The sequence below is a fragment of the Dermacentor andersoni genome, chromosome 5 (assembly GCF_023375885.2).
Source record: "Dermacentor andersoni chromosome 5, qqDerAnde1_hic_scaffold, whole genome shotgun sequence".
Classification (NCBI taxonomy): Eukaryota; Metazoa; Arthropoda; class Arachnida; order Ixodida; family Ixodidae; genus Dermacentor; species Dermacentor andersoni.
The window spans coordinates 21249442-21276733 of record NC_092818.1 but is presented as its reverse complement, the minus strand read 5'-3'; the positions used below and the strand labels follow the sequence as shown (position 1 = coordinate 21276733).

Genomic DNA, 27292 nt, shown 5'->3' with positions numbered 1-27292 from the left:
GAAGCATGCAGCGTCTCTGTATGCTTCAGAAAAAATTGCGGAATCGCGAAGTGTAAGACGTAATATCATGAGAATCTGCACACAGACAACAAAATAAATGCAGAGTAATCTTATCTTCGCCTGCTAAGCAGACACTCACACCATCCACTGTCAACACTTCCAAGCACCAACCTTGACTGTGCTTTTTCTAAAGCTATTGCATGTCACGCAAGCATTGTACCTGCAAGATTCCAGGCCACCGACATCCCCGCTACACCTCCATGGACATTGCCAAGACCACTAGTGAGGCTTCAGATACCCGGAATTAGGAAGAAATCTCACGTTTGCTCCATTGGCTTGAAGCAACTCACCCTGTCCCATATATTTACATTATATAGTGGGACCGTACAAGTATATACCGATGGTTCGGTCACGCCATCTGCCACAACGGCCGCATTTGTCATCCCACAACTTAGAATTACTCAACGATTTCGATTACACCACAAATCGACATCTACGGCTGCGGAACTTGCGGGAATACGGGAGGCGGTCCGTTTTATGAGAACGCAGACACCCCATAAATGGACCATATTGTGCGATGCCAAATCAGCGCTACAGGCGCTAAAATACTTCTTAAAGAAAGTACCATACTATCTGCTCGTGCAGGAAATCGTCGAACTTTATCACAGTGCCGAGTTAAGTGGCCACGTGATCACCTTTCAATGGGTGCCTAGCCATTGTGATGTTTTTGGATTACCAAAACACCACAAAACTCACTGTCAGCGAGTTCATTAGAACTCGCTGACAGTGAGGCAAGATCGGCCTCCTCTTCCCCTGATGAAATACGGATTGCCTACTCGCGACCTGACACCAACTCCATGATCAAGGCACTCATGCAGGACCTTACAAAGGCTTACAGAGCTCACTCTGATAACATTCACAGACGTCTACATACGATTGACCCAGACGGTAAATTCTGTTTGCCCCCGAAGCTTACACGGAGCAAAACATCATTGATACACAGGATTCGGCTCGGCGTTGCTTTCACCCATTGCTACGCACACCTCATCGGCCAATCAAACAGCCCTGATTGTGTACACTGCCAGATGCCCGAAACACTGCAACACGTACTTTGCGACTGCCCAGCATATATGTTGGAGCGAAGGACGTTAGACAGTTTCCTAGCCAGCGTTGGCAGACAACTACTGTCGGAGGAAGCTATCCTCGGCCCATGGCCTGACACTGCAATTTCAATGCGTGCAACAAAAGTATTGTTGAAGTTCGTGCGGGACACCAAGCTCGACAAGCGGCTCTAGCGAGGCAACTGTCTCATGTACATAAGCACTCACCACTTCTCTTATCATCATCACCCATCCCAATACTTTCCCTCCCCTTCCCTCTTCCCCAGTGCAGAGGAGCAGACTAGAGCGCACTAGCTCAGGTCGACCTCTCTGTCTTTCCTATCAATAAGTTCTATTCATTCATTCAGAGTAATTTAAGGGCGCCATCAAACTTTTCGCAGGTGTGTGATAAAAAGTCATTAAGCTTACAAGTAGACATGATTATGTACATATTTTACGGTATACTTTGTTTCCAGCCAGTGTAATGCCTGGGACGTTTATTACTGAATGTCCCATGAGGCACAATCTAATTAAGCAGGTCGAGCTAACGCTGCATTGGGTAATCAAAAATTTTGAAACAGTTTTTTTTGGCCACCTAATAATTGGTCATATGATTGAAGTAACGTCTTTCTTGACTGCTCGCAGATTCTGAGAAACCTTTCAGTGAAGGTTACTGAGAAGATAATTCAGGACGTGCTGCGACGTGAAAATGTCCACACGGGCTGCCGGGATCCAAGAGTGGTGAGTTATCGGCTTTCTCGCCTGGCCTTTCTGACCCCAAAACCTCCATACGAACACAAAAGGAGAATATCAGCGTATATGCGCTCTCGTTTAAGATTCTATGTATCATTATAGATTCTTCATTGCGCTTATTCTGAGGCAATGAATGGGCTTAAGTAGGTATATAGCTTGCCTACACAAGTATAATGCCAGCGCTAATAAAAACAACATTATTTCATGAGGCCATGTTTCATTTCTGTAAATGACGAAAATGCAGACAAAAATGAATAGAAAAATCAAATTATGGCGTTTGCACATGCCAGAAACACGTAGCCTACGCGAGATGGCGTTGTGTATCCAGATTAATTTCAGTTGCTTGGAATTCCTGCACGTGCACATGAATCAGATCGCACGGACGCTCGAGTATTTTCGTGATATGCTCCATCGAAATAGCGTAGCACCGGTCTAAACTCATATCAGTGACCTCTGATGTGGAAGCATAACGTCAAACTAACAAATGACACCTAAATAATTCCCCTTTCCCGCATAATAATTAGACGCGACCACACTGGGCGAGGAGGGGCCGTTGCCGTTATCGCAAAAAGGAAGATAAATTGTGTCCAGCTTCCAAACGTACCACATTACGAAAGCATTTGGTTTGATGATAAATATCGAGATTTGTATATTTTAGTCGATGTCGTGTGCAGGCCTCCCAAAAGCGCAGTGTCATTCATGGAATATCCTGCCATCAACCTAGAGCGCGTGCTCCGACTTAATCATAAATTTTTCGATGGCCGGTAAATTCAATCTACCTAGCGTTGATTGGGAACAGCTATCAATCTCTCGCTCTCATGTTGCTGACAGTGCACACGTCCTGCTTGATCGTACGTTCTTTCATGATATTAAACAGCTTGTATTACATCCCACACGCGTGATAAACCTTACGCAATCGATTCTTGAACTTGTATTTATCAAAGGCTTATTGGAAAATCCTACTGTTGTCTTAACTGAAGGTATAGCTGATCACAAACTTGTACATGTGGACTTAGAAATACAAAAATGCGTCGGAGTTGCACCCATCACGCAGTCCTTTCTAGATTTTCAATCGGCTGATGACGAATCCGTCTTAGATTGCTTACACCTTTCCCTTGATAAATTCAAAAAGATGATGACGTCACGCTTCTCTGGGACAAATTTAACACTGTTAAATTATATTATGGGATTTTACGTTCCAAAATCACTGATTATGAGGCACGCCGTAGTAGAGGACTGCGGAAATTTCGACCACCTGGGGTTTTTTAACGTGCACCTAGATCTAAGTACACGGGTGTTTTCGCATTTCGCCCCCATTGAAATGCGGCCGCCGTGGCCGGGATTCCATCCCGCGGCCTCGTGCTCAGCAGCGCCTCACCATAGCCACTCAGCAACCACGGTGGGTAAGTTTAACTCTGCTGTTAAGCATTGTATTGATAAATTCGTACCGGCGCATAGAAATAAAACTAAATGTCAGAATCCATGGATCACTCGTGAAATCAGTCATCTCAAACGCAGAATAAAGCGCAAACACAAGTGTAAGATGGCTCAGAATACCGAAATACGCTGCTTTAAGGGATGCTTTACTCATAAAACTACGTAACGCCCGTGACAAGTTTCATAATCAGACTATGATTATATTTTAAAAAAAACTCCCCAGGCAAGGTTTGGCGTTTCCTGTCCGACTCTAATCGAAGTGTTCAGCAGCTAAGAATAATCAACAGCGTAAATTCTTATCTTAATGACATCGTCAAAGAATTAAATGACACATTTTATAAAGCATTCACTCCACCTTCAGTTCTCAGCGCCCATGATAAATCATATACGCCATCTGCATCTCAATCAATTCCTGACGTTTCAATTAGCTGCGAAGGAATTCTTTTTATGTTAAATAGTAGACGTAAAAAAACGCCTAACAAATTTCTTCGACGCTACTCCGAAGTAACTTCTGAATTCATATATATTATTTTTAATGCATCCCTTAAACAGAACTGAGTACCAAAAGAGTGGCTCACGGCTAAGGTAATACCGGTGTTTAAATCAGGTGATCAACTTATTCCTAACATTTACAGATCTATTTCCCTCATAAGCACATGTTGTAAGCTCTTGGAGCCTATTATCGCTAATCACATATCTAACCACTTGGAAGCGAATAATTTTTTGTTGATTTGCAGCATGGCTTTCGCACGAAGTTTTCAACCTCAACTCAATTGTTATCGATTGCACACGACTTTGCCAGTGCCATAGATGACCGCCTGCAGATTGACGCAATATTTCTTGACTTTTCAATGGCATTTGACCGTGTGCCGCATGAAAATCTAATTGAAATTCTTAAATCACTTGGACTACCAGAAAATATATTGCATTGGATTCAAGCTTATTTAGCGAATCGTGTTCAGTTTGTGGAAATCGATGGTGTGAAATCTAATAGCCTGCCTGTCTTATCCGGTGTACCACAGGGGTCTTTGTTGGGACCCCTGCTGTTTCTTATCTATGTAAATGATTTTACTAAATATTTGGAGCCTAATGTCAAGGTACAATTGTTTGCTGATGATTGTGTCATTTATGCTGCTGTCAGGAGTTCTTCATGCCAGGATACACTTAACAATAGTCTTTGTAAACTCGCGGACTGGTGCGACGACAGATGAATGCAAATAAACTTTTCCAAAACAGTGTCAATGTCACTAACACTCAAACAAAAATCACTACTTTTTACTTACCACATTCGCAATCGGTACATTGAATCTATTACCTCCGTGAAATACTTAGGCATAACAATTAACAGTAACCTCAATTGGGACGCCCATATAAACAACATATGCAACAAAGCCTTATTAAAAAAGCAATATTTTTACTGTGCACGCAATTAGTTCCTGCGTATTTATCATGCCCTACCATTGTGTGTCTTTGAAACACGGCCAACTGTTCCTGCGCCTAGTAGTAAAAAACTAGTCGCCATAGCACACTATGAAATTCCGGACACGCGGACAGAACACATCGTGACAGAGATAATGCCAAAGAAAATGGGAAAACAAAAAAGCACTTTTATCATAAACTTATACAGACCACCGCGACAAAATGACGGGGATTTTCAGAAACATTTGATAGGAGCCAGCAAGCTAGCGAATCCCACACCCTACTTATAATGGGCGACTTTAATGCCAGGGGGCAGGGCTGGGGATATCAAAAAAACACTAAGAAGGGAACGCAAGTTAGCGACGCAGCAGAAATCACAAGCTGCACCCTCTTAACGGACGTAAACCAACCAACGCGCGTAGGCAACAGCGTTAGTCCCGACACATGCCCAGACCTGACATACGTCAGGGGAGCTAGGCAAGCCACGCGGAAAAACCTGCTGGAGAACCTGGGTAGCGACCATTACATTATAAGAACGCAAGTGTCAGCAGAGAACATCAAGCGCAAGATAGGAACAGCGAAAATAACGGACTGGAACGCTTTTTGCAAAGAATGCAAGGACATGGAGGGGGCCATAACGTCCATAGAGGAATGGTGCAAGCAACTGAAGGAAATACAACAACAATACACCCAGGAGGTCGAAAGGTCAGAGCAAACACCGGAGGTGGACTCATGACTCCTCAGGCTATGAGACGCAAGGCGTGGACTAACAAAAAGGAGGAAGAAACAACGAATAAATAAGAAGCTAAAGAAGAAGATAGCAGAGGTTACCAAGGAGGCAGAGGAATACGCAGCCGAACTCACACGACAAAGTTGGCAAAAGTTTAGCGACTCGCTGAATAGAACCCTCAGCACCGCAAAGACCTGGCGTATCCTCAAGGCTCTAATGGACCCAACCAAGACCAAGTCAGAAAGTAACAAGGCCATCCAAAGACTAGTTCACCAATTTGAAAAGACAGAAGAGCTACTGGAAAAAAGTCCGTGTAAAGTGCTACGGGCAAGATAAACCCGAAGCGTACACGGAGAGATACCGAGGCGAAGAAAACCCCGACCTAGACAGACCCATCGCCAGGGAGGAAGTTTTCGCAGCAGTTAAGGCATCGACCCGGAACACAGCAGCAGGTGCGGACAAGATCAGGAACGCACTTATCCGCAACCTAAGTGATGAGGGGGTCACACAGCTGACGAACTTCCTCAATACACATTGGGAAGCGGGGACACTGCCAGAGGAATGGAAACATGCGGAAGTAGTTATGATCCCCAAGCCAGGGAAAAAGCTACAAGTAGAAAACCTACGGCCGATAGCACTCACTTCGTGCCTTGGCAAGTTGTACGAGCGAATCGTGACAAGGAGGCTACAACAATACATGGAAGATGAAGATCTGTATCCCCACAGTATGTTCCGCTTTCGCACCAAATTATCAACCCAAGACTTCCTACTACAAATTAAAGAGGGGGTTCTGAGCAACATCCCCTACAACGGAGAAAACATAATAATGGCACTCGATGTCAAAGGAGCATTCGACAACGTCAGCCACGTGGCCATCCTCAAGGGACTGGACGATCTCAACAGCGGACGATGAATCCACGGCTACGTGACAGCATTCCTATCAAACAGAACAGCCACGGTGGGGTTAGGAGACCTGCGGGCAGACAAGTTCCACACGCCAACCAAAGGAATCCCGTAGGGATCCGTGATCTCACCGATCCTTTTCAACATTGCAATGATTGGGATAGCCCGGAAGCTGGAAGAGATCGACGGCATACATCACGCCATTTATGCCGACGATTTCACCGTTTGGCCAAGGCTCGCTCAGCCAAAAAAGAAGAACGACTACAAGCCGCAGCAACATGCGTGGAAGAATGTCGTAGGGAAAGAGGCCTCGCCTGCTCGATGGAGAAGTCAGAGCGCCTGCGAGTCAGAAAAGGAAAACGCTCGGAAGAACAAATCAGCGTCACCCTAGAAGGACAAAAGATACCAGAAAAAGAAGCCGTCAGGATTCTGGCAATGTGCGTGCAGAGCAATCAACGCTGCACACACACCATAAACCTACTCAAGCAAGCGACGGCACAGGTGGCACGTATGATCACCCGCGTCTCGCATAAAAGAAGCGGCACGAAGGAGGAAGATACAGTCAAGTTGGTTAAAAGCCTCATAATCAGCCAGATTACGTATTTACATATGCCCTCCCATATTACAACACAAAGAAAGGCGAACGGGACCAGGCCGACGCCATCATAAGGAAAGCATTCAAAACAGCGCTTCACCTGCCGGCCAACACCTTGACAGAGAAGCTGCTGGCCCTCGGACTCCACAAGACGTTCGAGGAGCTCAAAGAAGCACAATTAGAATCGCAGCTACTCAGACTCCAGCAGACTGCCATGGGCAGAAAGCTCCTAAAAAAACTGGGGCACAAAGAAATTGAAAGGAAAGAACAAAGAACGGCAAACCTACCCGATGAGTATCGCAGTACCATCAAGGTACCCTGCATCAGTACCCTGCCAAGAAACATAGGCCCAAATTTACACACACCCAGGCGGAACGCTAGGGCAAAATATGTAGAAAAATACGTAGCAACCAAGGCGCACACGGTATACACGGACGCCGCGGTATATCCTCGAGAACGAAGGGAAAGAGAACAAAGAGTTGTCGTGGCAGTAATAGAGTCGAACTATAGGGAAATCGCTTGCGCGTCGGCACGGGATTGTACGGTAACCAAGGGAGAGGAAATGGCTGTTGCTCTTGCAGCTGTGGAGGGCTACCGCACAAACAGATCCCTTATAATTCTACCAGACTACAAGGAAGCATGCCGAAACTCCATTAACGGCAGAATCGGTCAAAAAGCGCTCCAAATCTTCCTCTGCGCTGGCCAACAGAATAAACGCATTAGACACACCATCTTTTGGGTACCGGGGCACACTCTGGTTGAGGGCAACCAAAGGGTTCATAGGATCGCTCTCGAGCATACAAACCGAGCGGACCTAAACAGAGATTCTGAGAACTTCATGGCAGTGATCCCAACGTACTCTGACAGGCTAAATTACCATAGAGGGACGAGGATCAGATTTCCCCCGCCTCACAATACACTCACTCAATAACAGGCAGTTTACTGGCAAAAGCTGCAGACAGGAACTTTCCCAAATTTACATATACTATGCAAAATGTTCCCAAGTCAATACAGGGACACATGTCCGTGGTGTGGCGCAATACCCACACTTTATCACATCACATGGGAGTGCAATACGAATAAGGCATTCCACAATATAGAAAATCCGAGTGCGGAGCAGTGGGAGAGCGTGCTCTCCAGCGGCGACCCTAGCCTCCAACGGAGGCTGGTGGATCATACACGACGAGCAGCCGCGCTCAGTTGTGCCCTGGAATAGGGGCGCCAACCATGCAGGCCGGAGATCGTCATCAACCAATAGAAGATGAAGACAACCGGCCCGACCGCTGAATTACTCTTTCTAAATCAATAAAGTTCACTTCCTCCTCCTCCTCCTGCGCCTAGAATCCGCATATTTGTCTGTCTATCTTTGGTTGTAGTTTATTTTTTTTTACTGTTGTCATTGTGATTGGTGTACTTTATAGTTTTTGTGTGCAGTTTTGCCATATGTATAATTACAGCCCATATTTTTTTAGTATTATCTTTTTCCCGCCTAACCTTATACTTGCCGTCATACCACATTATCATCGATTCCTCTCTATTTCTTTGTGTTAACCCATTAGGGACCGGTTTCTTTTTTTTTCTTGCTATGTTGAAATAAATCTAATATAATAACTTACCTTTGTACTAATACTTCACATGCCAAAAATTATTACTCTTGCCTAATTAGATTTTGAAATATAGCCCGTGACCATATGGTCACACTGGGCCCTTACGCTACAGCAAAATACGCAAATTGAAAAACATTTATTTCAAGCTTTGAAATATCACAAAACACATACATTGCGAATAGTCGAGCACTTATTTAGTGTGATATAGTTTAAATAATGGAATACACATGGCTCGTCATACTTTGTGCATTACTTCTTCTGAACACGAGAGTACCTGTCTGCAGATGACATTAGCTCTACGCCGTGAATGGTGCTTACGATCGTTACTACAGAATTGTCCATCCAGCGGACAGCAATTACCCCATTGTCGCTCAGCACGGGCTCTTCGTGCCCGCGAGGTTGGCGCTTGACGAATTGTGGTCGAGCGATAGGGCACTCTTTGGGAACACGGTTCTGCTTCACTGTGCCCGGTGCCTTCGTAGCCCTGTGCCTTGAGATGCCTGAGTAGCGGCATGCCTGTGAATAAATTATCCAAATAAAAAAAGAAAGGAAGGTCGTGCGTCTCTGCTGCGACTTCTTCACCATTTGAAGAAGTGGCGCCGCTGCCTTTCCGAAGTTGTTTTCATATTTTTTAGATGTTCCGGGATCCCCTGCTTGCCTTGATAAACTTTGAAGTTTACAAGGTATCCGTTCTTGGCATCTAGGCACCATACTTTATACCCTAAGCGGATAGGCTTTCCGCGTATAAACTGTTTACAGCCATTACGACCATAATACTCAATCATACTTTCGTCATAGCTCACGTGACGCACAGGTTGAAAGTGCTCCAGAAACCTTGCTTTCAACAGTGCCATCAATAGTGCCATCGCATTATCTGTACGAAGCGATTTCTTCGCATAGCTTTGTAGGCCATCGTGTTGCTCAGATCCAAGCCGCTGTCCCAGTGGCACTTTTTCCCTGGCAAGCGGTTTTAGCCGGACAAAACGAGCACTCCAAGAAAACCTAATTCTTCTTTGGTAACCTCCGGATCGGGCATATTGAAAAATAACGCATACTTCCTTGTTTGTTCGTCTAGCAGCTCCACGAAGGCTTCGTCAAAAAAGATTTCGAACAACTCAACAGGTGAAAAGTCCCTGTAAGCAGCAAAGTTTGGGTAGAGAAATATTCCAAGGCTTTTCTGTAGATCACCGTTCGTCCACTTAGAAGCAGTGGATAATTTCGCAGGAATGGCCGCATCAACTACAGTAGAAGAAACCTCATGTTCCGTCACCTAGCCCGCCTGGGTCGTCATCGTCCGAGTCGGATCCACCAATGCGGTGCCCTTCAGAGAAAACAGTTTGAGCGCCGGCTAATAGCTGCCGCCCGATTAGATTGTCAATGAGCCCGCCAGAGTCTTTATCGGCCGACTCTTCATCCAAATAAATGCTAGCGTCTCGCGGTCGATATAAATCACTGACACGTCATCATCGTCTTCTTCGAGTATCTTCGCCATTTATTCCAACACCAACCTATTCAGACAATAAAATAAGAAATAACTACTGCGGGAACATGCCAGCAGCCGTGCAAGAAATGAGAGTGCAGTTTTTAAAAAAATAAGAAGTTAGGTAGCCTAAAGGCCCAGCGTGACCATATGGCAACGCGCAAGATAACACGCTCGTTCATGGATAAACCAAACATTAATCTTTCACAAATGCTCATCGAAGGTCACATATTCAAAGAGCAATATGGAGGTAAGGATATCCGACTATTGCTCAAACAAGTAGTGAAAAAAAAAACATTATCCCTTGGAGTGATGCATGGCGACGCTACTCGCACAGCAACGCTTATTCCCGCCCTTGCGAGGGGCTCCCACAAAACGACGGACACCTGCTGTCACTTGGTATCCATAAAGGGAACCCTAATCTGTCTAACGGCACGTCAAAGGCGAGTTTGGGGCCGTTTTGATAATCTTAATTAATTGAAATCCACTGTGTAGACTAACATGACCATATGGTCACGCTGGTATTTAATGGGTTAAGTTGCAAATTTGAACCGTATGTTTGTACACTGACAAGTTACTTTGCACTTTTCATTACCCTCCTTACTCAATGCCCTGTCAAGGGGCGTGTAAGGTATGTTCAATAAATAAATAAATAAATAAATATACTTTGCTTTCTACGCAGAAAGCTAAAGAAGTCACCTTCATATGTCAAGCTGCAAGCTTACGTTCCCTCATACGCCCAGTCCTAGAGTATGCTTCCATGGTGTGGGACCCGTTCATTAATAAGGAAATTGATAAACTTGAACGAATTCAGCGCCTGGCTGTATGGTTTATTTGCTCCGATTACAAAGCATCATCATCAGTTTCTGACATGTTAGGCCAACTTGGACTGGATCCGTTCCACGTGCGTCGTAAAATAGCCAGGCTCAATTTTTTTTACTCGTCGTTTCATAATCAAACAGGTTTAGCAAATGCCACATATCCGATGCCTTACAAAGGTCATCGCGTATTTTTCGTTCTAAAGTAGTCCAGTCACACTTTGCTCGTACTAAAATTTTTCAGAAATCTTTTTTTTTGTCATTTACGAGCGACGAATGGAATTATTTACCGGAATATGTTGTTGAATGCACATATTATGTTTCATTTGAAAATATGTTGTAAAAGCATCTTTCGTAAACCCTTTCCTGCTTGGGCAGCATTGCCGCCTGCAGTATTGTGTAAATAAATAAATAAAATAAAATAAAACCACTCCATCACCACGACACTACGGTGGTGTTCACGAACGTATATTTCTGTTCTATAAAAACCGCTCATTATAGGTAACCATCAGAAAAACCTTTCATTTTCTTTTAGCAAGTTTTCATCGAACATCTGCTGAAAGGGAAGACAAAGATGCTAGAGTAACGTGGTCATTCCTTTAACGAAGTAAATATCTCTCCACAGTCGTCGTAAAAGTTATGCGGGACAGACCACATGAACATTGCTGGGCATGTCCTTGCCGATCAAAGATATCCTCTTGAAAAATAAACGCGGCGAAACGCGTTAACAAATCCCGAACAGCTTATTTTTCAAACAAATCTTACGTTAGCTCAACCTGTTCATATTGAAAGCGCGAATGGCGTCGATTTGTGCTCGGGATTCTACTCTTTTTTATTTTTCGATAAAGACTTGCCCTTAAGGCATAATTCTTGGAGCGTATATGTGTATTATATGTGTGCTGTGAGGCCTATGTTGTGTATGAATTGAAGCAGTGTTTTGTGGAATCTGTTGTCATGTATCCATCGGTCATAGCTGGTTGTCACACTGTAGCAGAGGGCGGCTTGCAGTAGGAGACGCGAGCGTTCCGATTGTAAACCCGTACATGTCCATATTAGGATTCTACTCGTGCAGGCTTTCCTTGGCCCTTAAGATAGATTTTCCATGGGATTGTTAGCAGAGAAAAAGGCTGCGCTCAGGTACTCAGATATACTGTAGATTGAAGGGCCATCACAATGTACCCTGTTTCAACTGTAGTCTCGAGAAAACCTTCTGTGCTCGTTCTTTATGACCCATGGTGATGACACAGTTATCCTAATCAGCAAGCCAGTTACGATACGATTGTTTTCTAGTGACTATTTTGTATGTAGAGCTGAAGAACTTGTGAAATGACCAGCAAATACTGAATTAAGACTTGGATATTACTTTTTTATGTTGTGAGCATCAGAGTGTGAATCCTTCCAAGGAAGAATCTCTATTCATGAGCGTCACTAGAAATAAACCTTCCTCCCACATCAACACTGCGTTTGAATCGCTTACTGATATGAGCGGATACATACGTCTCGACATCAGAATAACTAAAAAGAAATAAAGACCACCATATTTCACGGTCATGAAAATTCAGCGCACGCATAAGAGACAAAGAGGAGGAAATTCACGACACGAGGGCTGTCTCACAAATGAAGTTGTACTGGGACCTGTCATATATATATATATATATATATATATATATATATATTATAATACCGAGACCGATCAAGTTGTCCAGCGCTGTTTATTCCACCAAAGGCAACGCCCCCAGCTCACGCGCGAAGAAGTCGAAGAACAGTGAAGATGATGATGGCTATGTACAAATGAAAACGACGAAGTACGTTAATAGTGCTTACACTAACTTCCCCCCGTCATGGAAGCGGCCAGCCTGGCCGCAGATTAGAGATTATCTAAACGGGGAGTGAAGGGCTTCATCCGCGAGACGTGAACAATTTCAGCATTCCGGCGGCGCCGGTCAGTGACGGAGTGTACTGGGCGAACGAGATAGTTCACTGCAGATGTTTGCTGCACAACGGTGTATGGGCCAATGTAGCGTGGAAGGAACTTCTCACAGAGGCCTGGGGTGCGGACTGGAGTCCAAAGCAGGACTTGGTCTCCAGGGTGAAAACGTAGGTCACGGCGTTTGTTGTCGCAGTAACGCTTGCGCTCAGCTTGGGTAGCTTCTGTGCTTTGCCGGGCGATTTGACGGCAATGTGCAACTCGGGCAGCGAAATCTTCCGGAAGCGACGCGTTAGGCGAAGAAGGTGCGAAAAATAGTTCTCTGTCGAATATGGTGGAAGGAGATCGTCCATACACAAGGAAGAAAGGGCTGTAGCCGGTAGTTCGTTGAATAGCAGTGTTATATGCGAATGTCACAAAAGGAAGAATTTTATCCCAGTCAGTGTGGTCAGGACGGATGTACATGGAAATCATGTCAGACAGCGTACGGTGGAAGCGCTCAGTAAGGCCATTGGTTTGCGGATGATAAGTGGACGTAGATTTGTGGACGGTATTAGTGGCTCGAAGAACTTCCTCGAGGACTTGTGAAATGAACGCCTTGCCACGGTCACTGAGAAGAACGCGAGGAGCCCCATGGCGCAAGACGATGGCGCGCAAGAAAACGTCGGCGACCTCAGAAGCGGTGCCGGATCGCAGAGGGGCAGTCTCGGCATATCTTGTTAAATGGTCGACCGAAGTGACAATCCAACGGTGACCGGAGGGTGTCAACGGCAAGGGACCATATAAATCAATGCCAACAAATTCAAAAGGTGCGTCCGGGCAAGGGAGAGGTTGTAGTAAACCGGCAGGAGGGGATGTCGAGCGTTTGCGGTGCTGACATGACGCACAAGAGGCAATGTATTTGGCCACCGTTGAGGATAGGCCAGGCCAGAAGCAGCGGGTCTTTATGCGGTCGTAAGTCTTGTGGAAGCCTAAGTGGCCAGCCGATACATCGTCGTGAAGTGCCTCTAATACCCGCAAACGAAGGCAGCGAGGTAGAACTGGGACCCACCGGTGACCTGTTGGGTGGTAAATGTAGCGGTGTAGCACGCCACCTTGAAGGCGGAATTGTCGAAGTTGGCGTCGCAAGCGGCTGTTGGGCGGTTCGGCGAACCCACTAAGGCGATCCATGAGAGCTCGACAGTAGGAGTCGGCCCGCTGAAGCGAGACGAAATCAGAGCGTGATGAAAGCGTAACTTGGTCCAGGGATGTTATCGAGAGTTGGTGAGAGGCAGGCGTAGCATCGGAACGACGTGGTTGGGAAGACGACGGCGCGTTACCTGGAGAGAGTGAGAGTGGGCAGCGAGACAATGCGTCTGCATCATGATGGTGTTTTCCAGACTTGTACGTTATAGTGAAGTCATATTCCTGCAAGCGGAGTATCCAGCGTCCTAAGCGTCCTGACATGTTTTTCATTGATGACAGCCAACACAGAGCATGATGGTCGGTGACGATGGTGAAGTGGCGGCCGTAAAGGTATGGGCGAAATTTCTGAATCGACCAAACGATAGCCAGGCACTCTTGCTCTGTAATGGTGTAGTTCCGCTCAGCTGGAGAAAGTGTTCGGCTGGCATATGCTATGACTTGCTCTTTAGATGCTGTATTACGTTGCAGAAGTACTGCGCCAATACCTTGTGCGCTTGCGTCAGTATGGAGTATGGTGGGGGCACGATTATCGAAGTGGCGAAGCACTGGTCCGGAAGTAAGATGCCGCTTAAGAGCTTGAAAAGCCGACTCGCAGTCGCTAGTCCACGTGAAAGAGGCACCGGTAACCAGTAGCTTGTGTAGAGGAGCTGCTATTGCTGCGAAGTTGCGTATAAACCTACGAAAATATGACGCCAAGCCGAGGAAACTACGTAGATCTTTCTGTTGCTGGGGGCGAGGAAACTGAAGAACGGCACTAATCTTGTCGGGGTCAGGCTGGATGCCATCTTTTGAGACGACGTGACCCAATACTTTTATTGTTTTGGTTGCAAATTTGCATTTTTTTGTATTGATCTGGAGACCAGCATTCGCAAGGCACTTGAGAACTTCGTCTAATCGTTGAAGATGTTGGCTGAAGTCAGACGAAAAGATGACAATATCGTCCAGATAACAGAGGCATGTCTTCCATTTTAGACCACGAAGTACGTTGTCTATCATGCGCTCAAATGTGGCAGGAGCATTGCAAAGGCCAAAAGGCATCACGTTAAATTCATAAAGGCCATCCGGTGTAGCGAATGCGGTCTTTTCTTTGTCAGTCTCGTTCATCGGAATTTGCCAATATCCTGATCGAAGATCAATGCTGGAGAAATACTCCGCCCCTTGTAGTGTGTCCAAAGCATCGTCAATTCGAGGTATTGGATATACGTCCTTGCGTGTGATCTTATTGAGCGCTCGATAATCCACGCAAAAGCGAACTGAGCCATCTTTCTTCTTTACCAGGACCACGGGAGACGCCCATGGGCTAGATGAAGGTCGTATTATCTTCCGCGCAAGCATGTCAGCGACCTGTTGTTCAATGACCTTTCGTTCGGACGGCGATACACGATAGGGGCGTCGTCGTATTATAGCGGAACCTTCGGTTTCAATACGGTGTGTAGCCGCAGGAGTTTGGCTCAACACAGAGGAACAGCTATCGAAACAGGCTTTGTGTTTTGCCAAGACCACCATTAAGGCTTCGGACTGCGCGGCTGTTAGGTCAGAACCAAGAACGGCTGGAGGAGGGAAAGAATCATCCAAACCTGAGGTTGGTGCTGGCGATGAAGAAGGGCAAAGCGTGACTAGAGAGATTGGTTGAGTGTCGGCGAGGGTTGCCACAGTCATCCCTTTGGGCAGCATCACAGGATCTGGGGTCGTGTTGCAAGCAGACAGAAGGGCGCGGCCGCGTGAAAACCGGACGAGACAGGTGGCAATGAGAATTCCGCGAGAAGTACAGCGGGAAGAAGGGGCGACTAGGGCGTCTCCGTCGGCGATCTGACTGGACGTTACGGCTACAACGTCTTCGTGACCAGGACGCAGGACGTAGTCTGAAGCGAGGACCAAGTTCACGCATGAAAGTGAAGAGTCCGCAACAGGTTCAAGCTCTGTATCTGTGATGTGGACAACTTCTTCTCTACATGAAATGACGGCTGAAGCAGAATGTAGGAAGTCCCAACCAAGTATAAGTTCATGGATACACGTTGGAAGGATGATAAACTCGATGTGGTGGCGTATGCCGTCGATGAGAACACGAGCAGTACACTGTCCGTCAGGGTGAATGAATGCATTATTAGCGCCACGCAAAATAGGTCCAAGATAAGGCGTTTTTACTTTACGGAGCCGGGAACACAGATCACTCCGAAGAACAGAAACGGCGGCACCGGTATCGATGAGAGCTGATGCGGGAACACCTTCGACAGTCACAGAAAGCATGTTGGCCGGGCGAACAGGAGGAATTTTTGAAGACCGATAAGAAGCAGTTTCCCCTCCAAAAACTGCAACAGTTAGTTTTCCGAGTGCTGGTCGACAAAATGGGAAGTGGGACGAAGTGGTGATGTAGAGCGCCGGTAAGGGGATGGAGAACGACGTCTGGCCGAACGGGAACTATGAGGCAGATTGGGAGCAGCTGGTGGAGACGGAGAACGCTGTTGAGGGAATGAGTGCGGTCCGGGATAGTAGTCGTCTGATCGGCGAGTGCGGTCTCTTTCGTGCTCAGCATAGCCTCGCCTTTCATCCTGCTGGCGCCGGCGGCAGAAGCGAGATATATGGCCGCGTATGCCACAGTAAAAACAAACCGGACGAGGTGGACGCCACTGAGGGTACGATGGCGCAGCAAGTGCTCCGGTTCCCATCGAAGCCAAATGGTCATAGGAAACGCCAGTAGGCACGGAAGTCACGGTAGGGGTGGGTAGCGAAACAACATCCGCGTAGGTAGGGGTGGAGCGCGCTACCGGAGCAAGATGCGTCGTGGGTGTAGTCATCGCTGTCAACTCCTGCTTTACGACCTCGCGCAAGTCGAAGGTGGGGGTTGGTGCGCAGGCAGCAGGGGGACGCTTTAGGTCTTGTAGTTGAAGCTCCTCGCGGATGATGGTGCGGATAAGAGCACGTAGATCTGGAGAATGAGCAACCTGAGGATCGCTGCTGTCATGTGGAAGACGAATAGACTGCAGCTCGTCGAGGCGTTGACACGTTGAAGTGATGTCTTGGACAGAAGCCGGATTTTGCACGATTAAGGCGTTGAACGCGACAGGCCCAATGCCTTTTAAGATGTGGCGAACGCGTTCGGCTTCCGTCATGCTAGGATTCGCACGGCGGCACAGAGCCAAGACATCCTCTATGTATGAGGTGTAAGACTCTTGGGGAAGTTGGCGGCGCGTTCCCAGCTTCTGTTTGGCGACTTCTGCACGGCCAGACGAGGAAGCGAAGCTTACAATATATATATATATATATATATATATATATATATGCAAAAGGAAACAGAGCTAAAACTGCAGAAAACCAACAACCAAATCACTACGCAGTATCCTAGGAAGGTGTAGTATAGTGTCGCCCCCTGCCAGATCTCTGTGTTATCATACATTTCTGTTCCTAGTAGTTTAGCTAGATGGCGCACCCCCCTTCTGTCATGTGACGAGCTGGGACCAATCGGGAGGTGTCATCTGGCACCCACTTGCCTGCCGCTGCCGACACAACATCTTTTGGCGACGAGGGTGGGACTCCCGCTGCGGTTCCGACCGAAGCCCCGGGAAACCAACGAGCTTCGTAAGTGAAGCGACCCTTCCGTGTCTGCACGGCATGCAAACGCCGCCGACGCACTTGGCGTCGCGAGGCTTCCGAGCCTAGGCCTTCTCGCCCCCTTTGTTCTTCCTTGCCCCATTCCTGCTGCGAGCTCCGGCTTGTTTTCTGCACTGTCTCCTGCACGCTACCGGGCATGGCGTCTTTTACGGCGAACCTTCCCGTGTTTCTGGAATTGCCCGGGCCACCGTTAATTCCATGGTCTCGATGGAAAAAAAATTTGGAGGACGCTTAAGCTTCGCCTTCAAGAGTGGAACGCGACAGCGTTCCCGTCGACCCGCCAAGGGGTGTAAGACGCGCTACGGCGCAGCGACTACGCGCCCCGCATCGGACGCGGTGAGCGTCGAGCAACGCAGCGTTCGGCGCGACAACGAAATGTGCGCCTGAGCAAGCGACGCACGCCTGAGCCTTAGAAACAGCTCGTTTCTAAGGCAACACCGCGTTCACTAGAGGCGCTTTTGTACCGCTTTGAAGCATCGAACTCGTGGCTCACTCCGCGTTTGGCTTTCGAGGAGGAAGGACGCGTGATGGCTCGCTCCGTGCGAGGTTCTTTGGCGGCCGCCGTTGGCCACGGTGACAGGTTTTCTTCTGCACCCTCAGATTATAGGATGTTGCTGCCAACACTGCCTTCAGGCGAGAGCATGCAGCAGTGCGTTTTTTTTGCACGGGGACCTGGCAAGACGACCATATCGGCTGGAAGATTTTCGCGAGCCATTGGAGGAAGCTGGCATCATCAAGAACTTCACGGGTATTGGAGCCTACCAGATGAATCACGTCTGGCTAGTCAGGTTGCGCAGCAAGGTGGACAAGGATGCTCTCGTGAAAACGGGTGGACTTCAAGTCAAGGGCGGCTTCTGCGCTGTCATTGACCCCGTCCAACAAGATGTCACCGTGAAAGTGCACTGGGTCGACTTTGCTGTCGAAAGTGAGAGCTTTCGGCAAGCGTTGAGTAGCTTTGGTGACGTTCTCGACGTGTCGCATGACAACTTGTCCGTCACCGGTTTTGAACATGCGACGTCCACGACGAGAGTCGTGCGAATGAGACTTAAGGAAGGTGTTGATCGTGATGACCTGCCTCATCTTTTCAAGTTAGGAAGTGGCACTGTACTTCTTGTGGCTCCGGGCCGGTCCCCGCTATGTTTGAGGTGCCGCAGGGAAGGACACATTCGACGGGACTGCCAGACGCCACGTTGTGGTGTGTGCCGGGCGTTTGGACACGAAACCAATGATTGTGCAAGGAGCTACGCTAGAGTAACCAAAACGGTTCTCCCTACAGAAGAAGACCAAGAGAATATCATGGACGCGGAGGAGGCCGAAAAGTCGGCCCCGAACAGCAACACCAAGGATCGCGAAGACAAGGCCCGGGAGACGGACGCCGAGAAAGCTGGAGGGACGACAGCTAACAGCCGCGATTTGAGTAAGGCAACTGAGGAACGTGCCGAAATAGGCGACACGCAAGAGCCACTGCCCTTAAGTCAAGCAAGTGAAGAGGAAGATATGAGTGACAGCACCGAGATCACTACGGCCGAAGATCAAGCAGACGCTACGGGGGCGACCGCAGCACGCGGAAAGCGTCCCAGAACAGGCATTCCGAAGTTGACGGAGGAAAGCACCGAACGCAAGGTCAAACGCCTGGAGCGTCAGTGGCATCGCGATCCTGGCGCCAAGGGTAAAAAATATGTCCCCGAAGTCCGGTCGGCGTCTTCGTCGCCGGTTCGGGGTCAGGGACGCGACAAGTAATACCCCGGTGTTCCCACTGCAGGGTAGAGCCACGGTAAGCGTTGTACTGGTGGTTCGCGCTTACAATCACCATGATTAGTATACCTGCACCATTACGCGTCGGTACGCTCAATGTATGGGGTCTAGGGGCTAGTCGCAAGCAATATCAGGTCAAACGCATAATGCAAGAAAGAGACCTAGATTTGCTTGCGGTCCAGGAGACTAAGGTTAGCAGAGAGGAAGCGACCGAAGGCTTGGTAGCAAAATTTTCTTTAAGGTACAATGTATGCGTGAGCCATGCGGTGGGAACATCAGCCGGGTGTGTATTGTTTGTTAAAAATTCAATTGGCATTGTCGTTGAAACGTTTACAAGTTGCTTGCAAGGACGCTTCGTTTTGTGCGATCTTTCTTACGGGGAAGCGAAATTTAGATTTATTTGTGTCTATGCACCTACAAAGCCGCATGAAAGATGTGTGTTCTTTCGCGAATTGAGTATGTATTTTGATTGTTTGAGGTGCTTGATTGTGTTGGGTGACTACAATTGTGTCCTTAATCAGGAAGACCGTTCAACCACTGCTAGTGTAAATGATGAAAGTGCTGTGTATCTTAAAGAATGCGTGAGAAAATTCTCTTTAAATTATGTGGCACAGTTTGCAAGAGGTGGAAGTCGCCAGCACTTCACACACTTTCAAGGCACAAGCCATGCACGACTAGATCGAGTGTATGTGTGTTCGGAGATTGCGCCTTTGTGTCAGAACTACGATGTTGATGCTGTTTCTTTCAGTGATCATTGTTTAGTGACCTTCGAGATCGGCCAAAAGCAAAAAAGGAAACTTGAATGGGAAAGGTGGAAATTGAACGCCAAGCTTATCAAGGATGACGTGTTCATAGACAAAACAAAAAAAGAAATAGAGCAGTTTTTTAATGACGCACTACGCAGTGCCACAGAGAAATGGGAGTTATTTAAACAAAGGGTAAAATTGAACGCTATAGAAAGAGGTGGGCATATAAAATATCAAGCTCAAAAACATGAACAAGGTCTGCGGCAGGAGCTCGAAGACTTGGTGCGAATCGAAATAGCTAATCCGGGTTTGGTGACGCAAGAACTGCAAGTCATTAAAAGAAAACTAGAAAGCTTAGAGGAGGATAAATACAGAGGTGCAATTATACGTGCACGTGCTGAAAAATATCTCGCGGGGGAAGTACCAACAAAGCGAGCTTTATCAGATGAAAAGGCGTACGCTCGAGGAAATGAAATATTGGAAATAGAATATAATGGTAAGATATCCAAAGAACAGGAAGTTATCATGACGGCATTTGAAGGTTACTATAGAGAATTGTTTGCCTGTCCTGAGCCAAAGGTGCCGGGCTACGAGGATGACTTTTTGGCAGAAATGCCGAGGCTAGGCAAAGAGGAAACGAATTTATTAGAAATGAATATTAGTATCGAAGAGATTGAGAGGGCTATTGAGGAACTAGGCTCGGGCAAATCTCCTGGTCCGGATGGGATTACCGCGACATTTTACAAGGCGTTCAAGACGGATATGGCAATAGCATTGCTTGAAGTATTTTCAGAGGCACTCGAGCGGGGGTCATTACCTCCATCGTTCAATAGTGCGCGCACAGTACTAATCCCAAAAGGCAAAGATAGAAGTACGTTACTTAAAGTAACAGGATACAGGCCAATCACGTTGACAAATGTAGACTACAAGGTTGTCATGAAAGTTCTTGCAGCAAGGCTGCAGGAAGTTACACGGAAGTTAGTTGGGCCGCATCAGACATGCGGCATCAGGGGTAGGAAAATATTTACAAATATTCATACAGCTAGAACCATTTTAGAATATTGCGATAGCGCTCTCCTCAAGGTAGCGATGCTGCAAATAGATCTAGCTGAGGCTTTTGACATGGTACCACATAGTGTTCTCTTTTTATTAATTAATTATGTAGGACTTGGTTCCATCATCTGTAATGGCATCAAAATGGCATATCAAAGCTCAGGTACCAATTTAATTGTTAATGGTGAACTCTCACAACGCATACAAGTACTCTCTTCCGTTCGACAGGGTTGTCCGTTAAGTCCCTTACTTTTTGCTTTATTTTTGGAGCCGCTCTGTAGAAAAATAGTTAATAGTACAGAAATCAGGGGTTTTAAGATACACTCCTGTGAAGTAGGTGTTCTTGCCTATGCCGATGACGTTGCCCTATTTGCTGAAGATAGGGAGAGTGTTAGCGCACTATTAAGAATTACTGAAAGGTTTTGCGAGAAAAGCGGCAGTGAAATCAATAAGCAAAAGAGTATTGGTCTCTGGCATGGCCATTGGAATGCCGCGCCCGGTGTTTTTCAAAATATTCGGCGGCAAACGACACCTAGCACTTACCTGGGGGTGCCTTTGGATGGGTATCGTGAGAACGAGTCACTCTGGCTCGGAAAAACGGATGAAATGCGTGCGATGGCCGAAGCATGGGGTGGCCGCGAATTGTCGATTTTTGCGCGTGCCACTATTTGCAACGTTTTTCTCGCTGCGAAAATTATGTATCTTCTGCAGGCACTGTATTGTACACGTAAGCACATTCAAAAATTTCACCGAATCTTTGCCACGTTTATCTGGTGTTCTACTTGGGAACGAACATCAAGGACAAATTTGTTTCGTCGAGTAAAGAAAGGTGGTCTGTCGGTGTGCCACTTGTTTCTTCAGCAAGTTGTATCACGTTTCATATTGATAATATACGAAAGAGACCCGTTTTTGTGCAGTTTTTTTCAAACCATGTTAGCAGTTTCTATGCCAGATTTTTTTGTTTCTTCAGCCATTTGCCCTCATTACACAATTTCAAGGTTCTTGCGTGAATTTGTAACGTCCTATCGTTTCCTTAAGGCGCGATTCTCTCTTGAGTACCTCTCCAATGTAAAAAGAAAGCGTCTTATGAAGGATCTCATTGAAAGTGTGTTCCCTGTTCCATTGTATCGGTTAATGTTTCAAGAAGGGCCTGGGCAAGACGTACTTAAAAGGGTTAAAAATATGTGGATACCGGCAAACGTTAAAACATTCTTCTTCAAGCTTCACACGGGAACCTTGCCTGTTAAAACGTGGTTGGAGGAAAGAGGAATTTATGTGCCATGGGGAAGCCTGTGCAACAAAGCCGAAACGATCGAACATGTTTTCATTGATTGTAATAATGCCATATTCTTTTGGGATATACTACAGAGAACGGTAAAGATAGACCTACCCCTCAATCCACATGGCATTCGTTTTTTACCACCTGAACATGATTTTCAACAGATGGATGTCATCTTTTTACTTGGAATGCACGCAGGCTGGCGTAGTCTGTTGGCATATAGACATTGTGATGTTAATGGCCGCACTGTGTATGAATATTTTGTGGAAATGGTTGTGAAGGTACGTGACGTGTACAAGACGAAGGACTGTGATGAAGCTGTGGTGTCAATGCTTGACACTTTGACACATATAAAACGAGTGTGATCTATGATCACAAACTCTTTTGAAGCTTGTAGCCAAGCTGGAAATAAAGAAAAAAAAGAACTCGTGGCTCAGTGGTAACGTCTCCGTCTCACACTCCGGAGACCCTGGTTCGATTCCCACCCAACCCATCTTGCAAGTTGTTTTTTTATTCATGAAGTGCCTGCTGGGATTTATCACTCACGGCCACCGCCGCCGACGCCGACGACACCGGCTTTTCTGCGACACGAGCTCCTTAACGCTGTCGCGTTAAAATTTTTCAGGCCCACCTCGAAGCGGCCAGCGGTGGCGACTGGACGGACGCGCGACGAGCGTCCGCGCTCGTCAGCGCTCTCGGGCGTGAGGGACAACGGAAGTACTTTGCAGACGAGGAGCAGGAAGCAGCAAGGCAGTTAACCGGCAAAGCGTCAGCGTCAAGCGAGGCAGCAAGGCAGTCGACCGGCGCAGCGTCAACGTCAAGTGAAGCGGTCCCGCCAGCGTCAGAGTTCCAGAAACTCTTGCAGCGGCTTGACCGGCTGTTCGCCGCGTCAACAAATGTGCTGGCGGAGAGGCACGAATTCACCAGTCGAAGGCAGTTGGAGGGAGAAGGATTCCTGTAATTCGTGACCGCATTGAAGGAGAAGGCGGTACAGTGCAACTTCGGCACCACCTACAACGAGCGCGTCCGAGACCAAATAATAGTGTAGCGAACGTCAGCGTTCGCGAAAAGTTATTGGCTCATGGCGAAACCCTGTCCCTGGACAAGGCAGAAGAAATTGGACGCTCGTTAGAAGCCCTGCATCGAGCGAACCGCGCGTTCGACTCCGAAAAAATACGAAGGATCGAGGCAGCTCTACTTGGCGCTCCGTCGACGAGCCAAGATGGCCGACTTCTTCCGGGGAGCCGCCAAGATGGCCGACGTAGTTCGGGACGCCATGAAGATGGCCGACTTCTTCCGAGGAGCCGCCAAGATGGCCGACGTCTTCCGGAAGACCGCCCAGATGAGCGGCATTTTTCGCGAGGTTCCTCCGGGACCCGCAATGAAGCACAGGATGCGAAGAAGGACCCCAATTTCGACCGTAGTTCATGCGACCGGTGTGGCAGCACGAAGCATATTGCAACGTACAGGAATTGTCCAGCAAGGAACCGGCGGTGCAACGCCTGCCACACGTTGGGCCATTTTGCATCAGTATGCCGAAAAACCCGTACTGTTCAGCACGTCTCTTCCGCAGAGACGCGGTCTTCAACTTCCGCAGGACAGCCGTCCGCGTCTGTCTTGACGGTGAGCACTTTGGAAACTGAAAACGATTTGCAAGTCCCGGTCGTAGTTGGCGGCGTCGCCATGCGGCTGCTCGTGGACACAGGAGCGTCTGTGTCATTGATGACTGCCGAAGATTTTGGAAAGCACTTTGGTCGACAGCACAGATTGTCAAAAACAGCAGTGAACTTAAGGAATTTCTCCAAGCAACGCATCGACATTCAAGGCCTTTTCCAAGCCACTGTCCAGTTTCTTCAAAGGTCGTGCTCAGTCACGTTCCACGTAACGTCTACAGGAACGTCACTGTTGGGTCTTGACGCCATCCAGCGCTTGGGGATACAAATCGACGGTACGTCACTGACATGCTGCCTGGCTTCACTTCCTCCAGTACAGAGCCCCACAAGTGTGCCTCCGGGTTTTGATCACCTCTTCAGTGGCGAGCTGGGACTCGTCAAAAACTTCGTGCACCGAATACATCGGCGCCAAGGTATGGAACCAGTATCTTCAAAGTTGCGCAGACTACCCCTGGCTCTCCGTGACCAGGTGACAAATGAACTGCGACGTCTCGAGGACTGCGACGTCATCGAGCGCGTCGAGGCTTCTTAATGGGTGTCTCCACTCGTCGTGGTGCGCAAAAAGGATGGAGCCATCCGGCTCTGTGTTGACCTACGGGAACCGAATAAGGCAATTGTCATTGATGGGTATCCTTTGCCGCACGTAGAAGAGTTATTACAAATGTTTCATGGTGCCACATATTTTTCTAAGCTGGATCTAGCATCTGCTTACCACCAGCTGTTACTGGAAGAAGGTAGCAGAGATCTCACTACATTCATAACTCATGAAGGCTTATTCAGGTTCAAGCGTGTCTGTTTTGGCTTGGCATCCGCGCCAGCAGTGTTTCAGAAAATGATGTCACAAATCTCGCAGAGTTGTAAGAATGTTGTCTGTTACCTTGATGACGTTTTGGTATGGGGTCGGACAAAACCTGAGCATGATGCTAACTTAAGAGAAGTCTTGCTTTGCATTTCAAACAGTGGTATGAAACTGAATGAAAAATGTGTCTTCTCTGTGAGAGAACTGACTTTTCTGGGCCATAAAATTTCAGCTGAAGGCATTTCGCCTACAGAGAGCAAGGTAAAAGCAATCCTGAATGCGCCTGCTCCTACAGATATTAAGTCATTGCAATCCTTCTTAGGATTAGCTGGTTGCTATGCCAAGTTCATTGATCATTATGCAGAACTTGTAGAACCGCTTCGCCTCATGCTCAGGCAAGGGCAAAATTTTGCTTGGTCTGATGATGCACAACGCAGCTTCAATGAGTTGAAAGCTCGTCTTGCATGTTCCCCTGTCATTAAGATTTTCAAACCTGACTTGCCTGTGGTAGTCACGACTGATGCATCTGATGTTGGTGTTGGTACTGTGTTACAACAACCGTATGGTTCTAAGCTAGAAACTGTAGCTTTTGAATCTAGAACTTTGTCGGTAGCTGAACGAAAGTATTCTGTAGGAGAGCGTGAAGCACTAGCATGTCTGTTCGCATGTGAAAAATGGCATGTTTACCTCTGGGGTAGACGGCTCACTCTTCGAACTGACCACCAAGCAGTAGTTGCATTACTGTCCGCTGGCGACTCAGGTCGTCGACCTCTTCGCATTTCGAGATGGTCAGCCAGGCTCCTGTATTACAACTTTCAGATTGAATATTGCAAAGGGTCAGAAAATTTAGTAGCTGATGCCTTGTCTAGACTTCCAGTAAAGGATTCGCAGAATGTAGTTCAGGAGGAAGAAATAGTATCCTTAGTCACATCGGTTGTTGACAAGGAAACAGTGCAACTTGCTACGAGCACAGATGAAACTCTTCAGAAGGTCAGCAAATGCCTAGCAAAGGGTTGGCCTTCAAAGAAAAACATAGACAATGCTTTAATAGCTTACTTTCATGTAAATGAAGAATTGTCCTTTGTAGATAGATTACTCATGCGTGGCGATCGTGTCGTAATACCCAATGTTCTAATACCGACATTTCTACAGCTGGCCAATGAAAATCATCAGGGCATCGTACGTACCAAGTAGCTTCTTCGTGAACGCTATTGGTGGCCCCAGATGGATAGCACTGTTGAACAGTATGTAAAGCATTGTCATGTATGTAAGCTGGCAGACAAGTCTGCAAAGCCTCATGTAGCTCCATTGCAGCCAGTTGAATGGCCGAACGGGCCTTGGCAGAAATTAGGAATGGACATCATTGGTCCATTAAACAAATCCTGCCCTAGGTATCTAGTCACCCTAGTTGATTACTACTCAAAGTGGCCAGAAGTACTTGGTACTAATTCCATCTCCACAGATGATGTCATTAAGCTTCTTGACTGGGCTTTCAGCCGTGAAGGGTTGCTAGACTCTATAGTTACGGACAATGGTCCGCAGTTTGTTTCAAAACAATTCCAAGATTACCTAAAGGAAAAGGGAATCGCTCATTTATTCTCCTCCAACTATTATCCTCAGGGAAATGGTCAAATAGAAAGGTTCAACCGAGTCGTTAAGGAACATCTGCAGGTAGCAAGGCTTGAAGGTCGAGATGCTTCGAAAAGCATTTCAGAATTCTTGGGTTCCTATAGGATTACGCCACATGCTACAACGGGTCTCTCCCAAGCTTTCCTACTTCATGGTCGTCAACCCCGTTCAAAGATAGATATTAGCAACTTCAGGTTGCATAAGCACACAGCGGTTCAGAACAGTCGAGTTCGCGAGATAGTCTCGCCGAAACAGCGGCAAACTAAACAGTTTGTAGACAAACGTAGAGGTGCTCAGGCAACTCGTATCAAGGTGGGAGACTCCGTCAAAGTAAAACTTGCCAAGAAAGCATTTTTTAAGTACAGCAAACCTCGCACAGTTAAGGCCCAGGTAGGACCATCCTCTTTTGTACTCAGTGAGGGGAAGACGTGGAATGCGTCTAAGTTAACCACAGTGGTAGATAATTCAAAACATGGTACATTGTCCACAACGGATAAAGATTTTTTGTACTCATATTCAAACCTCGATAGTCATTCCGATGACTCGTCTGTCGTGACATCGTCCTTTCATAGGCATCAGTTCTGTAGTGCGTCTGACTGCATCAGTTCCGAGTCTACACAGTCAGCAATCGTTTCAGATTCCGTGGGGGAATCGGTAGCCTCCCAGGACTTCTTGGGACGTCGAGAGGACCTTCCTGGGCAACCCTCTCCAGCTTTGAGCGACAACCACATTCAGTTTTCCAACCAGGGGGAGGGAAATAGTAGTGGGACGATTGGGTCTTCAAAGTCGACCAAT

The 27292-nt window shown here is 47.2% G+C and overlaps 1 protein-coding gene across 7 annotated transcripts in view; it reads left to right on the top strand.

Annotated features, from left to right (window-relative positions):
• LOC129384594 (uncharacterized) overlaps nucleotides 1–27292 on the top strand; it is a 165419-nt gene that overhangs the window by 92050 nt on the left and 46077 nt on the right. For 6 of the 7 annotated variants that reach the window (XM_055070148.2, XM_055070144.2, XM_055070143.2 and 3 more), the window contains one exon: nucleotides 1746–1841. The exons of the other annotated variant lie outside the window; for it this stretch is intronic. In XM_055070148.2, the coding sequence (XP_054926123.1) occupies nucleotides 1746–1841 (96 nt within the window). The remainder of the gene's footprint in view (nucleotides 1–1745; nucleotides 1842–27292) is intronic. 7 annotated transcript variants of the gene reach the window in all.